We start from the raw sequence: 17674 nt of genomic DNA on the forward strand, positions 1-17674 counted from the left end.
TGGTCAGTGGGACCCGAAACTCTGCTGCTTGGAATTGCAAAGCCACTTGGAAAGTTCTTTGTGTGCAACAATTGCCACTGAAGCTGTGAGAGGAAAGAGCAAAATGCCTCTCCTAGACTTGCTTTTTACCGTTTGAATGATTGCACGTGAGTACGTGGAAATGACTTGGTTGTGTTGAGTGTGCTTTAACTTAAAGTTTTTCCATCCCTGAACAGCGTGTTACACATGTCGAGGAAATTACAAATGCGCTGCATCCGTTGCATGACTGCACATTAGCTAGATGGAGCGTGGCGTGCTTGCTGGTGCTCGGGTGTAGGTGATAAAGGCGCAAGCAGAGAATACAAGCTGTCAGAGCTGTAAGGCAGAATTAATTTCTTTTAGGGATTTCCTAGTGACATCATTCATAATTATATGGCTTAATCCTCTAATCTGCTGTAGTGCCTTCAGTTCACATTGGGCCAAATCCACCACGTCCTGAGATGATTTCTATGCCCACCCACCTGACTGAATCATTGGGAGTTTTGCTCGTGTAAGGCACTGATTTTAAGGCGAATGGCCCAATTACTTTAAATAGGAATTGAAAGCAACATCAGTCAGGATCAGGCCCAAGCTTTGCACGGTTTTCCAGTGAGAGCAGACGGGTTGATGATTGATTTTTACTTCAGAAAGAAACGGTATTTCCAGTATCTTGTTTCACTGAAGAGAGGCAGCATAAAATACTAGATGCAAGTGTGGTTGATATGCCTGTGGTATCCTTCTGATAGACTGTGGGAGACCACAGGGGAAAAGGAGACTTGGTTATCATACTGAAGCTGCTGATTTGTTGTTTATTAATTATTAACCAGGCTTTTGAGTGTCTGCTGCAGTTTGAAGAGCCAGCACAGGAAAAGGACTAGGTATTTAAAGCAGTGTATGCTGTTGCTAAATAATTGCTGTGACATTAGAAATAGTCTCTGGTTTTGAAAGCATTTTAAAAGCTGCAAGGGGGCACACTGAAGTTGTCACACATGATCCTTCATTGGCATTAATCGAAGCCTGTGGAGCCACAGTGATCTATACTTGTTGAGCCTTGGGTATGCAGGCTGGAATAAAGAGCTTTAGTAGAGCAGTGGCGCTACTGTGATTTATGGGAGTGCCTATGCTTGCTGGATGTGGTTTCTGTCCTTGCCCTGTTGATGTCTGTGGCAGAGTTTTCACTGACTTTAATGGGTCAAGATTTGTCTTACTGGACATAGTTTGTCCTTTCCATTGAGCAAGTTTTAGTCCCTACTTGACCTCCCTTCATATTAGTAGGTTTTTGCTGATCTGAATAGATCTAACCCCTTTCAGGTGAGGAACAGCATACTCTGTTCTTGGCAGGGACAGCAGACACTATCTTTCATGATAGATAAGTTCACGTGATTTAGAGTGTGCTGCTTGTCTTCTCAGTGAAAATCATAGAAGAAATACTAAGTCCTTCTGTTTTTCTTCTGAAGCAATCTTTGCTTTTATGGGTTTTTTTTGCCCAGAAAGGCTGCTCCCTGTATTATATACCTGTGTCTGGAGTTTGTAGGTTGCAGCCCTTGCACTGGAAGAGTTGCTGTAGGTTGGGAATCAATAGGTCGGTAAGTTCTCTCCTGTTGATCAAAGGCAGGTACACTAAAGGAAAGTAGTCGCTGGCAGATGTTGGCTATAGCAGGATGGGTACATTTCTTCAGTAGCCTCTTGACTGTGTGCGAATGGTTTGGGACCAGCAGAGCTGGCTGGCTGTATTTTTGATGCCGGTGTTTGTTCCAGAAGGGGAAGGTGTTCTTGGTCCATCAGCGTGCACAGTGTCAGTTGTGGTCATTCAGTGCTTGAGCATTCTAGGGTGGGTGAAGTCAAAGATAGTACTAAAAGCCTGATGATGTTGCTGATTATCTGGGAAGTTTTTACCTTTGGAGAAGTTTATCTGGGTTCATATTCTCTAATTTAAATTTTCTACAAAAAGGCACTTATTTCCCTATCCTTATGAAAGCACTGTGTATGTACTCACTTGGATATGTCAGCACTCTTGGAGCTTCAGTTCTGCCAGATCCCTCTAGATCTTAATTTTCATTGTAGAGTAGGGTTGCTAGAAACCTCCTAAAGCTGTCTTTTCAATGTTTTTTTACTACTCTGCCCCTTGCACAGTAGTATCCTCTGCGTTAGCACAACACGTTATTCCAACAAGTTTTAATACTTCAGTACAGGAAAGGAGAAAGTGCTGCGGTACAGATGATTTATGAGTAGAATACGTAACTTCTTGTTCATTCTGTACACCTCAGTAATTACATAGAGCCTTTCAAAAAATCAACTAGAATATTTGCTGCCTAACTGATCCAGAAGCATAGTCCTGGAATAACAAATGAATCAATTTAGACCTGAACGTGAAGTCCACTAAGTAGAAATCAATCTGGATGTGCTTTACAGGTAATGTCCTTGCTCCATGGAGGTCAGTGGGACTTTTACCATTGACTTCAGCTGTGTCAGGATTTCATTCTTGGAGCCTGCTCCCATTACTAATGATGTCAGTGAAAAATTTCATTAGGAAAGTGCTTGGATCCCACATGAGATACTTGACCTCTGTCCCAGGCACAGATCTCATGCCATACTTATTGCTATGTTGAGAGAGACACTGTGGTCAGGTGTGCCATAACCATCAAATTGCCCTGAGCTTTTGAACATAGTGATTTCAAACTGCTTGAGTGTGTGTCTTTTCTGTCAATCCCATCAGATCCCTAGTAGTTCAAGGAGTGCCCAGTCTTTTCCTGGGCATAAGCCATTTCTAAATTTTAGGTTTAGATTTGTGCTTCTCCAGTAGGTGCTCGTGCAGATCAGAAGGTGCTACTGGTGGTTCAGGTGAATGGATGTCTGCTATTTGTAGATAGGCTTTGGCACGCTTCGGGAGCACTGGCCGTGCTGAAATACGGAGGCGTGCTTCTGAAGCAATTGAGTCACCCAGGGCTCTTGGATCACAGGGTGGCATCCTTTGCCCTGCTACCATATCTCCCCCAGGGTCATTTTGTTCAGTTGGGAAAACAGATTACGTTTTACCTATGAGCTGTGGGGTCTGATCTGTTCGTTGCAGCTAGGTATGAAATGTGAGAGGAATTTTCAGTCCTCACGTCTCCCTGGAAATCGTGTAGCCAATAGATGAATGCTGCAAGGCTCTTTCATCTTTTTGCATAGGTGGTTATGCATTTATTTATTTATTACTCTTTAGCCTTATGAAGATCCTGGATTAATGTATCAGTTTTAGAATGTTTTAACTTGTGTGTAGTAAAATCTGTGGAAAGGAAATAGTTTAATTGAAAGAACTGGAAAATAAGATCTTCTCTTTCCTGTAGCAGAGTTACTGTCTTGTAAGTAATTACTGTATACAGTGTGGGTGTGTGTGAAGGTACTAGAAATGTCTGCACTAGATATTCTTCTCCATTCTCTTCATTACCTGATTTGAAACAAAAATTGATCTAACTCTCTTTCTCTCTGCCTCCAACAGCTGTAGGATTTGGAACGGATCCTGACTTACAAATTGATATCATCACAGAACTGGATCTTGTGAATACAACCCTTGGGGTAACACAAGTGTCAGGACTACACAATGCCAGCAAAGCATTTTTATTTCAAGGTAAGACAAACATCCCCAGTTCTCTTATCTCACTTCTGCCTGCATGAGCTCGTAAGAGCTTTGATGCCTAACTGATTCCCTGTAATGGTGGTCTTAATTACCTGTCACTTTCTTTTATTTTTATTTTTTGGAAATAGTCCTTGTTACTTTCCTGAAATACATTTTTTTTTTATTGTGCTGTCAGGTAGTTGAGGGAAGTATTTTTGGATAGGTTTTCAACACTGTCCAATATTTATTTCTAATTAAATATGTCAGAGTGGTTCCAAGGCATGGACTCAGTTACATTCTTCTGTACTTTCTCTCTGTGACTGTACACATGCAGAGTCACACACAGCTGAAGCTATGTAACTATGAGAAAGCATTTAATGTGTTGTCACTGATCAGTAACATGAAGCAAGTCTTTCATCAGCTTTGTGAAAACTTGTAAAGTGAGAAAATTGAACAATATTGCATTTAACTGTCCAAGCTGAGTACCAGGTACAGCATAAGTCACTTTGAATTGTGAGTTTTTTCATTAAATATTCTAAGATAATGCTTGTGAAGTGTTTTAAAATGGTGGGTTCTTTTTTTTTTTTGTATTTTTAGTGAGTGAAATTCTGGATGAATTAACAAGTTTTACTATGGACTTAAGTAAGGTCTAGATTAAGAGGCAATGTCCCATGGGGTGGAAGCACTGAGTTGCTACAATGGGCTTATTAGGTGAAAAAGACATTTATATCAGTTGAGATTAACATCCACGTTAAAGCACAGTTGGGAACATTTTTATTGTGGAGACTTCCTGTGTTTGTTTTTAGTTTACTGTGCTTTACTCTGTGTTGAAGTGTGCATGTTGGTGTCTTACTTCTTGATATCTGTCCTCTGTAGCTGTTTTGAGGCAAACGACTATGATCTCATTTAGCTTTAGTTCTGGATCTGCAATGCTAACTGGCTTTATTGTAAGTAATAAAAGCAGTGGGTCTGTAATCTTAGTTCATTCTTTACCTGGCCAAGGCCAGTTTAGGAGCCAGAGCAGAGAGACTTCTGGAGAATTTGTTAGTTGTATTTCCAATCTTTTATGATATGATGAGTAGCATAATTTTCACTGATTCCTAGGTTAATGTCCAGAAGAAGGGCATTAATATATTCATTTAAAGATATCAGTTGATTTTCTTCCAATGCCCTGACTCCAGTTTTGTATGTTATGGACAAACGATATTAAAGTACAGTCATTCCTCTAAGGACTGCAATGGCTGAACTGACAAAATATTTTAGTATTTCTGATTGCTATTCCACGCAGTTAATTGCAACCACACTGACGAACTGTCATGGTGAGTTTTCACAGACTGGTGGTCAGAGCTGCAGGGTAGAAGGCTGAGATGTGTTTTTCAGCACGCCGATTGAAACTGTTGATACTGAAAGGAGCTTTGAAAGGCTAATGGTGAAGATGTTATGGATATTCGGTTCTTTTTGCCTTGGAGGACTCCACCTGTAGTTTACTAACTTGGAGAAGACTAGTGTAAAAAAGGTAGAGCTTGTAAAGTTCATGCGAGCATGTAAATTGGAAGATGTTCGTGGGAAGCACTGAATGAAGTGAATAAACAATTTGAAGTCTGTGGTTAGGTGAATAAAGCTTTTTAAAATTCCCACAACAGAAGTTCTTCTTGCAGATGCACGCAGGAGTAGCATTGTGCTTAGTTGGATATTGCCTCTAGTATAAAACTTCTCGGAAGATGGCTTGGGAAAATTATTCTCTTCAGTTAAGCTCATCAGCCCTTGGGCTGGGAGAAGACTGAAGACCTTTGGTCTATTACTCCATCCTGAGAGAGGTCTATGAGGGGTCTTTTGCTGCTGCTGTCAGACGGGATGGAGGTCTGAGGCTGCCCTGTTGGCTTCTTCCCTTCTTGTTCGTATCTGTTATTTGTTAAATGTCAGCAGTATGTTGGCAGCTGTATGAATTCCCTTTTACTAACAGAGGTGACTAACTTTGCAACTACAGTTTGGCTGTGTGCCAGGTCCTGTGGCTGGAACTGGGAGATACTTAATTTTGATTTTTATCTTGCCATACAGTAAAACCAATATAGAACTCAGGGCAATGTATGGGCAGCTGCTATGTCTAAGTTAGAAGTAATACTTTTTCCCACAGAGATTCACAAAAAAACCCCCAGCCAATATGACACTCCCAGAGGAGAGAAAAGACTGGAAGTTAGTGCTTAGCTTCAAAATTACTGTATCCTCTTGGACCAGCTATTCCAGTCTCTAAGATGTGGTTCTTTCAGTAAAGCTTTGCTTTGATTAGTTCTTACCGTATGTGGGTAGTTAACGCATGCTGTGCCTCGCTTCGCCACACTGCTCCAGCATTGCCTCTGGGGCTCTGGGCAGGGGAGGACCTGCTTCACCTGGCAGGCTGCTTGCTGAATGTGAAGTCCCATTAGAAGATCTCTCCACCCGTGCGCTTTCACTGCTGAGGATTTCATAGTTTAGGAAATGAGAAGGAGAGTTAGACTATGTTCTTTGGCATGCGGTTTTCATAGGGACAGTTTTGCCTGCCGCCTTTGGCAGTGTCCTTACAGCAATGTAACAGGACTCTGAGCTTTCACAAAGGTTCCCTGTGGATTGTTTTCTGTCTTGTAAGATGTATTTTCTAAAATGGGTTTACTAGAGCTGTTCAGACTGAGAATGTTCCTTTGCATGTCCCTGGAAATCTAAGTCTTTGAGGTAGAGAAATGGTAATTTTTCCTCAACCCAGACAGCTATGTATACTGCTGTAGTGAAAATATGGATTGTTTTCCTAAGCAAGATTCTTTTTCTGTGAATTAAACTCTTTGAAACAGAAAGCTTTATAAGCTTGGGCATTTTTTCAGTTGCATTTTGACGCAAAAAGAAGAAATGAAGAAGGGAGGTGATGGGAAGATATGCACAAAAGAAAGAGAAACTATTATTTTTAATTAGATTTTTGATCAGTGATGTTAGCTTTCTTACAGTAAGTGACATACTGTTTGTTACAAAGTTTCTGGGGAGTGATGCCATGATTGAATTTATCCTAGAGAAAATGTAGAAGGACTCTTTTCCCTGGAGAGTTAACAATTTCAGTCCGAGACAACCTCAGTGAAGCCAGTGGGGTATTCTGATTGTATAATAATATTGGTAGCAACAGCTGAAACTCAGATTTCTGTGTGAAGCGGCTTTACAGGCAAAGTAACAAATTCAGCTCTGTTGCAAATTGTGTGACAGCATGATAGAACCAAAGTGGCAATTGAGAGATGTGGGTTGCCTTTGGGCAAGCAAATCTGTTCCTATTCAGAAAAGCATAGAAACCTATAATTAAGTGTAGTCATCTGAGTGGTCCTGTTGGGCATGGGCTTCGATTAATTGAGTATTTCAGCTGGATTTTTGATTGATCAGTTCCATTATTTGTGTGTTTTGGTTCCATTCTTTCCGAAATGGGGATTAGGGAATCCAAAAAGCAGTGTAAGTGCTGACAGTGTGAATTAGATGAAATGTAGATATCTTAACTCGCAATTGCAATTCTGCAAACAGTCTGACTCTTAAGATCCCTAACATTATGGTGTGTTAATTATTTATCTTTTATTTATTTGTATGAAAAAGAGTGAGGAAAAAAGTCTTTGTGTCCAGATGGGTTGTTCTAGTATGAAGGGACAAAGGAGGGCGAGTGGAGATTCTCAACTAGAGTGCTCCTGGGGAATGGGGCACCCAAGATCCTGGTGCCTGACCCCATGTCTTCTCACCTCTAACCAGGAATCCAAAGAATTCAAGGAAATAGTTCTGGGGGTGGGAGGGAAATCTACCTTAAAGAAATGTATTGAAAATATTATTCATCCACCTAATGCATTACAATAGCATCTTACAAGCATTGCGTGAAAGATATTTGTAAATAGTATCTTACAAACATGACAAAATGACACTGAAATTCCTAGAATAGGTTTATAGTATAAATTTTAGTACATTAAGAAACACTGGGCCATGGCTCGCTTAGTGGGGCTCAGCCCTGTTGTATGTTTCAGAGAGCAGGGAAACGGGACTTGTTTTGACCCTGTAGGTGGAAACCTCAGCAGGATCTTGAGTTCAGTGGCAGAGAATGGCTCTCATAAATAAGGCAAGAGGAGGTGCTTAACTGGTCGTCCTGTTTCTAGGTAGACTGAGCCCAATTTGTAGCCTAGCTGTTACATTATGCGATTACCTTAACCAGTCTGACTTCTGTTCTGTGCTCAGTTCTTGTTGGGGAAGTAAAATTTTGCTCCTTTTATAACCTGTCAGCTATGCCCATTTCTTTTTAATTCTTCTTCTCTCAACGTCTCTTTTGAACTATCAGAGGCTTAAAGCCTTTACTTGTAAAGCAGTTCCCCCAAGAAGGCTTTGCTGTTTCCTTTCCTAGCAATCTGGCAGTATTTTTCAACTTAGCCTTTAAATTAGGAATGGGCTTTTTACTGTGTATACTATGTGTAGCACTCAGTAAAATAAACCACGAAGTACTGCTAGAAGTCTAGCTATATGTAGTCCTTTCTTCCTTGGCCGCTTCTTTACTTGTATTAAACAACCACTGGATTTATAAGAGTAACACTTTACACCGGCAACTGCCAAGTTCTTTTCTGTACAGTTCACGGCTCTAACAGGAAAGGTGAAAGAATAATGGGTATCTTGAAGCACAGAGAGGGGCAATGTTTTTGTGAGAAAAGAGTGAATCTTGTTGAGTTCCTGAAACATCCTGCTTCAGGCCAAAAGAGAGAGCAAAGCTGCAGTCCCAAGGCAGGTAGAGGTGCCTCCCAGCAGACTTGCTTGAGCTTCCCGATGCGGTACATCCCTCTCTGTTGGTATTTCCTCTCAGTGTGTTACGGAGCCCGATTTTTTTCAGGCACCTTCCTCCTTGATTTGCTGATTCCTCACTTAGAGAGTTAGAGGTGTTTCCAGATCCTGCTCTAGGAGTCTGAGTCCTAAAAGTCAGCTTTCTCAGTATAAAGTCTTAGGGGTTTGATATCGTTGTCAAGAGTGGGCATGTACCCTTTGTATCAGGGATGTTAGCGGTGCTTCTGCTAGCATAGTCTTCAGGATACACTTGTTATGCCCAGGCTATGCATCTGGGACAGTAGCTCAGCACTGAGATGCACTCAGTAATTTCAAAGGCCAGGTGAGTAGGCTGCTGCCTTTGTTCATCAGCATGTGAACGTCTTCTCATCCGAGTATCACTGACCTGTGTGCTCTGGCTGAGGTTTTAATCCACTTCAAGTGTTAAAGCTCAGTTATGCCAGCGTACTGTGCAAGGTGTGTGAGCTGCAGAGCTGAATGAGAAGAAGCAGGTAACGGCTGGAGGAGGAAACTTGCAATTACTCTTCCTGGGTGGACGGCAGGGACGGCTGCAGTGAGTAGGAGAGAGAAACTTTAATTTTAGAGTTCAGGGTATCGGTCCCTCTTTACACAAGATAAAGCAATGAGAGTTGTTGCTTTCTGTGTGGTTTCTCCTGGTATGTTTAGAGCAAATATTAAGTATAAGCAGCATCGCTTTTACAGAGCAGAAATCTTACAGAAGCAGAAAAATTAGGAAGGCACAACATGGGTGGCTCGAAATCTTTGTGCTGCCTTCAGCTGTTGTAAAAGAGAGTAGCCGTAGTACCGTTCCCATGCTCGGTAGTATCTGAATACCTCGTGTTGCTGGGCTGCTGGGAGGTTTCGAGGTGACAGTGGCTGTCCTGGTTTCATTGGGATTTGGTTTCAGTTTGTGGCCAGCCATGGTGATCAAGGCCCTCAGCAGTTAAATTCAGGGCAGCTGACCCTGGCTGGCCCACAGGTGTATTCTGTAGCATTGACATCAAGCTCACTATAAAAGAGAGGGTTTGCTAGGAAGAGGTGGAGGCTTTTCCTGCTCTCCTTGCCTCTCCTTCCCTCTCCCTTATTGTGATTCCTGGAGCAACTTGCCAGTGATCTGTGGATGAGTATACTTTTGTCTGTTTTGTGTTGTCATTTATATTGATTTCTTCATTTCATTAAAGTCTGGTTAACTTCAACCTACAACCATTTGGGGAACGGACATTGGGTGAGAGAAAAACTGCTATTGTTTAGCCCCAGGTGCGGGCTAAACGAAGACAGTGGCGCAGAGCCTCGGGGCACACCTCCCTGGGCTGCCGGTGTCCCGTTCCTCTGAGCGCTTGGGCAGGTTCAGCAAAGCAGATGACGACCCTTGTGCTGTTGGAAAGGAAAGGAACGTATTTTTCTTTTTTTTGACCAGGTATTGCTCACTGCCTGCCTGGGCTCGCAGCCGAGTGCCTGCCCAGCCGCTCACTCGCTGCTTCCCTGCAGCCGGATGAGATTTTTGGATGAGTTTGTTGCCCTTTTGAAACCCGCTTTCCCTGAGGCGCCAGCAGCCTGGGCGAGGGGCTGGGCTGTGCCCTGAGGGGGCGGTTGCTGGAACCGGCTGGAACCGGCCGTGGCCGGCGCGGGGCAGCTCCTGCCTCCCCTCACGGAGACGCCCTGCGCCTCGCTGCCACAGGTCTGTCCTCATGGAAACTCCGCAAACCCCTCGAACTTGTGAACTTTAAATTTTTTTTTTTTTAAAGGGAGAGCGAGGTTTTTTCCCCCGTTATGTGCCCTGTCGTGCAAGTCTGTGTCGGTTTCCACAGGAGTGGGGTGAATTTGGCGTTTTGCCCTGTGGTGCCTGTGTACCCCTGTCCCAGGTTCTTGAGGCCTCGGGAGGGAAAGGCAGCTGTGTCTTTATAAATAAATATATAGATAATTTATAAATAAAAAGCCTTTGTGTCTGTAAGCAAAAATAGTATCTACATCTGAGGTGCGGGTCAGCCTCTTGCTCTGATCATGTGGTAACATTTCTGACACTGCTGCTTCCTCGGTGCTAAATTTTGACCGTTTCCCTTATCTTTCCACTGAGATCTCCCTTCTGAGATCTGCCTCTCACCGGTGGACAGCAGAATTGATGGTTTACTTGGAGCTGATCTGCTTTCAGGGCTCACTGTCTCTGAGGGCAGCAATGGGTACCTCTGCTTGCCCATGGTGGTGGCTCGTGACCTGCATCTGTGTGGAGATGGCGGGCACCAGGCCAGCATGTGTCTTCCCCCACGATGGAGGTTTGTGGGCTGGTGAGAAGTAGGGCCCATCCCTTCCCTCAGGAGAGCGGGATCCTCACTTGCCCCTTGGGATGTCCACCTCCTTTTATGAGCTCCAGCCTGGCCCTTAGGAGCTGTGACAGCTGCGTGCCATCCTAGAGAGTTGCCAGAGAGTTCCCTCAGGGCTCTCAGCTCTTTGTCAAAGCTGCTTTTTAGAGCACTCCTAAAATAGGTGTTAAAATAAGATATCAACAGCTGGGCTGGCTGCACCCAAGAGGATGGAGGAAAGTGTGACTTCTCTGGTGAGGACGGTTTCTAGGCTTGTGTCAATCAGCAGGATGGAGAGCAAGGTCTTGATCTCTTTTTGGGATCTTGGGTGCTTCTACTGCTTTCCCCCGCTTCCTTCCCAGACCTCTGTGGAAGCTGGAAAGGAGAGGGAAATAAAGCTGGAAATCTAGGGGCAAGGACTGGGTATGTTAAGTGACAATAATATAGCTGGGATGAACAAACTCCCCTGAGAGCCAGGGAGTGATACAGTCTGGCGCTGGGCAGTGAGTGGTGAGAAGCAGTTGGATGAGATTGACTGTGACAGGGAGGGTGAGGAAACTGGACCTGAGAAGGGGAGGTGGAGAGGAGAGAAGAGAAACAGCTGTGGTCAGGAGCTGGAGGCCAAGAAGGGAGCGGGTGATGGTTGGGCAGAGAAGATGTGACAAGGATGATGCAAGGACTCTGACTTGAGGGGAAGGGAGTGAGGTGCAGGGATGAAGAGCATGGTAAGGGGAGCTGTGGACAGCAGTTGTGAGAAGCAGCCCTGAGAGAGGGTCAAGGGGCCTGGATGGGAAACCCAAGGAATGCAGTGTTAGACTAGCTGGGTAGGACTGGGTAAAAGTTTGCTTACGGTAGAAGCAGCATTAGGGCAGCATAATGGGGAAAATCACTGAAAGCTCAGATTTGGTAGTGCTGTGAAGTATTTGTGATATGTGCTAATATTTAACAAATGTTTTTGGAGGATACAACTTGGATAATGTGGTTTTTCATTAGTGATTTAGGACCTTAATTTTACTGTGCTTTGGTTGTTCAGCTGCAAAGTTGAGGTACTAATGCCCTTTCCTCCAACAACAGTGGTGTGAAAAGAAGTCATTAATATTTGTAGAGGTCTTGGATACTGTGCTGGAATAATTAACTTGGTCATGGTCTCTTCTGCCTTCAGAGAAGGATTTGAATACGGTAGATTTACTGTTGAAGGTGAGCCTTGAACAATAAAAATAAAGCAAAACTTCAGATCCTTGTTTGTTAAATAAATATTTTTTTGCTCTTTGTTCTTTACTTTGTGCACTGACTAAGGCAAGGGCCCTCTGGCTTTCCAGATCAGTGTGTGATCCTGTAATTAAGAAAGGTGTTGGAATGCACATCCCCAGAGGGTTGAGCAAGGTTTGCCTGTGAGACTTTAACCCTACCATCTGTCTAATTTATCATTTATATTTATTTTTTTTAATATAGCTAATGTTTTAAAGTGCTTTGTATACACAAAGTAATTTTTTTTTGCAATTAAATCATTAGGCTAAATGTTGTTTAGTGTTTTTTTTTTTTTTTCCTTTGCAAAACTGACCATTTTCAGAACAGCGAAATGATTTGGAGTTGGAATAGAGTGAGCTGGGAGGGGATGAGTGAGGTGAATCATCTTCAATGGAGGAAATTAAAGATCACTTGAGACATAATTATTGAACAACGCTTTGAGGCTTTGAAGATACAGAAACTACTATTAACTTTGTCAGTTCCAAGAAGTAGTTTTTAAAATACTCGTATATACCAATCCAGTGTTGGCTGTTTCCCCTTTTGTTTAATGTTTGTATTATGTTAGAAGCCTGTCTAGGAGTAAAACTTATCCAGCATATTGATATGAAGGTAGAACTTGTAAATCCTTGCAGAGTTTCTCATTCCATATCCTCTTGTTTCAAACACCCCTACCCCCACCCCCAAGTAAGTGTAAACTAAAATAGAAACCTAGTCACATTAAACGACAGTGACCAATTTCTACTTTTTTTTTTCCATCCTGAATATTGTCATGCTGCCTTCTGTTACTTGACATTTTTTGGGTTTCCCATCATGTCTGTAATGATTAGGAAAGAACTGAGCACACATTGCCTCTGTCCTTGGCAGTTATTTTTGCTTTCCTGGGAGACAATAATTGTGCTACTTGTCTGTCTTCATTGCCGCGGTGGTAAGTGCAGAAGGGAAGTGGGATAAGCACTTCAGTATTTCTGTAATATGCTAAAAGCCTCGAATGCTTCTGGCAACCTGTTGACAAAGTCCTATAATGAACAGAAGCAGAAAAGAAACAAAAGGTCTTTGCTCTTCAGTGGGCAGAGGGGGGGATGCAGAAATTAGTTTCTGATACTGCTAGTAAGTGTTGCATGCTTCCACACTGTGTGAGCATCTAGGTCCTTACAATGAAAGTAAATCAATTTAGATGAAAGTAATAATAACAGTTGGAGTTTCTTGTATCTGCATCAGAACATAAATGCAACAAAAATTGTCTTTTTCCTGCTAAGGTTTTTTGGCAAACTGATGCTTTTAAGTCATATCATACTGCATGTAGTCAGGTTTTATTAACTTCTTGTTTAGCAAACTAGTATTAAACTGGAGTAAGAACACCATCCTATAACATCTTGTCAAACAGGCCTGTGTGCTAGTCAGAGACCTGGGAAGTTGTGATGAAGCAAAGTTGGTACCCGAGTTGTGCTGCCTTGAGGCGAGTCCCTGCACAGCACTGAGTATTCCTGGGTGGAGAATCCTGCCCAAGTTCAGGGCAAGTCCCTGAACATCATACGGCAGGTCCGGGTCGCTGGACAGATGCTGGGGTAAAAGAGAGCAAAACTGGAGCATTACTTGGCACTGCTGAGTTAAAACTGCTTGAAATGCAGAGAGAGGCAATGAAACAAAGTGGCCCATTGTGGTTGATTTTGACCTGAAGAGGGATATCTTAATTTTTAAAACAATTTTAGTAGAAATGTGTTAATATCTATTTGATAAGATTATTTACACTTGTCCTATTTGATTAAATTAGTTCTAAACAGAGCTACATCTTTTGCCTAAAAAGAAGTGGTGTTACTTGAAATTACTGTCACATGAATTTAAACACATACAATTTTTCTTTCTTTTTTTAAGATTTTGTACCTTTAAATAGTACACAAATGCAGATATAATCAGAGATAATGCAAGAGCCAGGCATGGACCATTTTCTGGGGTGAAAAACCCTGCTGTCTTGAACTACCTATCAAGAATAAAAATTAGATGCTACTTGAGGCGTCAACCTACTTCCTCTATGCCAAATTCTAGATTAATCTTGCTGCCTGCAGTGTGGGTGTATAAATGACACTAGGGGGATGTTTTTTCCTCTTATTTTTAATTTTTGCCACATAAATGGTGTGAAGTAATCATGTCATACTGTGCTGGTTTATGGCATTATATCATGTGATTGCCTTGCCTTTTGTGGCCTATTCAATGACACAAAATGCAGAACACTAGACTTTTTTTTTTTTTAATAGAACACACCAAAAAAATTGTTTTTGGCACTTGATGTCCACTAAAACATTAATCTAAACTCCTTAGTTATGTAGGTTGCATTCCTGCTAAAAGAGGAAAGTTGTTTCTTTAATTCTGACAACAGGGATCTCCGAATCACTATTTTGGACCAATAAATACTGTAGCTGAGCACTGATGTTTTGGCTTCCAAAAAATCTCTCATTACAGCCTTTCTGTCCCCCATCCTGCCTCCTTGTGTGACAACATTTCTTATATGTAGAGTCATAGAATCATAGAATGGTTTGGGTTGGAAGGGACCTTAAAGATCATCTAGTTCCAACCCCCTACAGGCAGGGACACCTTCCACTAGACCAGGTTGCTCAAAGCCTCATCCAGCCTGGCCTTAAACACTGCCAGGGAGGGGGCAGCCACAACTTCTCTGGGCAACCTGTTCCAGTGTCTCACCATCCTCACACTAAAGAATTTCTTCCTAATATCTAATCTAAATCTCCCCTCTTTCAGTTTAAAACCATTCCCCCTCATCCTGTCACTACTTGCCCTTGTAAAAAGCCCCTCTCCAGCTTTCCTGTAGGCCCCCTTCAGGTACTGGAAGGCTGCTATAAGGTCTCCCCGGAGCCTTCTCTTCTCCAGGCTGAAGAGCCCCAACTCTCTCAGCCTGTCTTGATAGGAGAGGTGCTTCAGCCTTCTGCTTATCTTCGTGGCCTCCTCTGGACTCACTCCAACAGCTCTGTGTCCTTCTTATGTTGGGGGCCCCAGAGCTGAACGCAGCACTCCAGGTGGGGTCTCACGAGAGCAGAGTAGGGGGGCAGAATCCCCTCCCTCGACCTGCTGGCCACGCTTCTTTTGATGCAGCCCAGGACGTGGTTGGCCGCCTGGGCTGCAAGCACACACTGCTGGCTCATGTTGAGCTTCTCGTCAACCATCACCTGTATATCAGGTGTATATAGTTACAGCTGAGTTTCCCATTGGTCCTCTGTGCTATAAATATCCTATATAAATATAGGATAAAATAGTATAGGATCACTGCAGCTGCATGGATTATTTTACGGAGTCTGTCCTCCCCTTGCACATATGGGTGACTCCTCCCTGTGAAGCTGTGAGTTTTCCATTTGGCATTAGTGGGATCACATGCTTCCTACAGTGGACAAGTTTGTGTTGTAAAGCTTAGTTGTCTGTCATGTGTCCCCTTCTTTTCTTTTGCCTTTCTCTTAATTTTTTTAACCTTTTGTAAACTGGAAGGTAGCAAAGATGCTCTGAGAGCACAACACGTGTAGAACTGGATCTTGGAGGTTAAATACTCATTGATTCTATGATGAAAGACTATCTACAGATGGCATTCGGACCTGCCTCTGCTTCTCTCTCTCCACTTTGGCTTACTGTGCATAACAACGTTGAAATTTTAAAGCCTATTCTTGGAGACTGGGGAAAATAACAAAGCCAAGATGTGTGGGAGGAGAGTGGGGTTTGTGTCATGATTTTTCTTGGTCTGTGGAGGTCTCTGTGGATGTTCATCATGCTGTTTGGAAAATGAAGCAGCACAGCCTTACAACATGATATTTGTAGAATAATTTGGTAAATGGCGATGATTTGGAAACCTCATGTACTGCATTTTATCTCAAGTCTTCCTTTTAAGGGCATCTACTGACAAGTTGTGGTGGGAAGACTGTGCAGTATTAGTTACAGTAATCTTATTAGGGAAATGGTGGAAGTTGTGTTGGTTTACTACTTTGTCATTAATTATGAAGCCAGAACAAAATTAAGTTTCTTTTTTATAAGAGTATTGCCCACACATTTAAAGCCATGGTGCTCTGTATTAGCCTTTAGCCTTTTGTTCTCTGATGCTGGCAGTGCTTTTAATGTTTTTTGATGTCTTGTGAGTTCCAGCTTTCAGATGGGATATTCTGCCTTTCTAGCTTTATGCCATCCTAATTGTTTCAAAATGTAGTCATTTAAAAAAAAAAGTAAACATTATTGCTGGTGTTATTGCTAACGGCAAGAAATGCAAAAAAGGGGGATACATGTGGCAGTTCTATTTAAATAAAAGCTTATTTTCAGAAACAAAGGCTTATGGAGCAAAAGGGAGCTCTTAGTACCCCAAGCACGTTTGCTGTTACGGATGAACCCACAGCAATGGATGCTATCAAAGTTGTCATATTTTATTCATGAGTTGTGGTATGCTTGGGTGAAATAAGAAAAGCAATGCTCCAAATCATAATTATGGTGTAAAAAGATAAAGCAGTTATTATTGTGACATTTTTTGAAAATTCTTAAATCTCTCAAATAATTCATATAAAACTTGTGGAGAATGACTAAGTATGTTAGCTGCATTTATGATTCTTTGTTGGGGGGGGGGTGTGGAACACTGCACAAATAGAATTTATACATATTTTGGGAGAATATATAAATGTGTGCTTATGTGTGTTCCAAGAAACAAAGACAACTAGAATATTGAATAAAAATGTAAGGAGGCTGACAGCAGAAATTATACTTCAGTAGAGAAGGGCTGTGACAAATGTATTGTGCCTCATGCTATTATCATGCAGTTAATAAATAAAACAGACACCAGGATTTAATTTGCTTTAGCAATAACATGGAAGTGATTTTTCTGAGGGAAAGAAAACAGAAGGGAGAATTAGTTCATGAAACATATTTGTTTAGTGCTTGTACAAGTCATACATAAAGAATAAAGAAAAACCATGAGATTTCAGTAATAAATGAGCTAAATGTTTTACAAGTAATTAAAAAACTATTTAGAGTGTCAAGGCATTGGGAGTTTTTGAACCAAGAGAGCACTTCAGCATATGCTTACTTTGAACTTTACGGATAATTTCATTGCGTTTAGTTGGGTTATTCATGTGATAAAAGGCTTTGCTGGACTGGAAATTAAAACCTTTGTGTAGGGGTAGCCAGGTCTGTTAGCTGCCAAAAGTAGCATTAGGCATTGTAACCTCTCCCTGCAAGTGAAGAAACTGAGTCAGAAGTTTCTGTTTTTCTAAAACTTCCCTGTTAATGAACTATTTAAAACTGGTATTTTGATTTACACTTTTAAGAATGCAGGCTTTCACCAGGGAGGCAAATTCTGGTTTCTATGGGTCCTCACTGAAGTTAGACTGGGATTTTCAACAGAGTCAAAATAATTTAGGCATTCTACTTCTCTCCTGCTTCAGTGGGATCTGGTACTTAAAATTTCTTTGAAAATCCAGGTTATGGGTTACTTGTTGGCTATGTCTGTCATATTCATGTTAAACTTAGGAATCCTAAAGCACTTCAGAAGTACTTGATATTACTATTTGTTTTTAATACTGTTGTCATAATGTATGAACAGCATTTATTACTACCTGTAAGAAGGAAGAGTGCTAAATGAGAAATCAGAATTATTACATATTGCTTAAAAATACAAATGGATCAATCTCTCTGCATGGACTATTGAAAAAGCTTAAATTTTGTTTCT

At 41.9% G+C, this 17674-nt stretch overlaps 1 protein-coding gene across 1 annotated transcript in view; it reads left to right on the forward strand.

Annotated features, from left to right (window-relative positions):
• NELL1 (neural EGFL like 1) overlaps nt 1–17674 on the forward strand; it is a 296528-nt gene that overhangs the window by 814 nt on the left and 278040 nt on the right. Inside the window, exon 2 of the mRNA XM_068398442.1 lies at nt 3500–3628. Coding sequence (XP_068254543.1) covers nt 3500–3628 — 129 coding nt within the window. The remainder of the gene's footprint in view (nt 1–3499; nt 3629–17674) is intronic.

The sequence above is a fragment of the Nyctibius grandis genome, chromosome 4 (genome assembly GCF_013368605.1).
Source record: "Nyctibius grandis isolate bNycGra1 chromosome 4, bNycGra1.pri, whole genome shotgun sequence".
Lineage (NCBI taxonomy): Eukaryota > Metazoa > Chordata > Aves > Nyctibiiformes > Nyctibiidae > Nyctibius > Nyctibius grandis.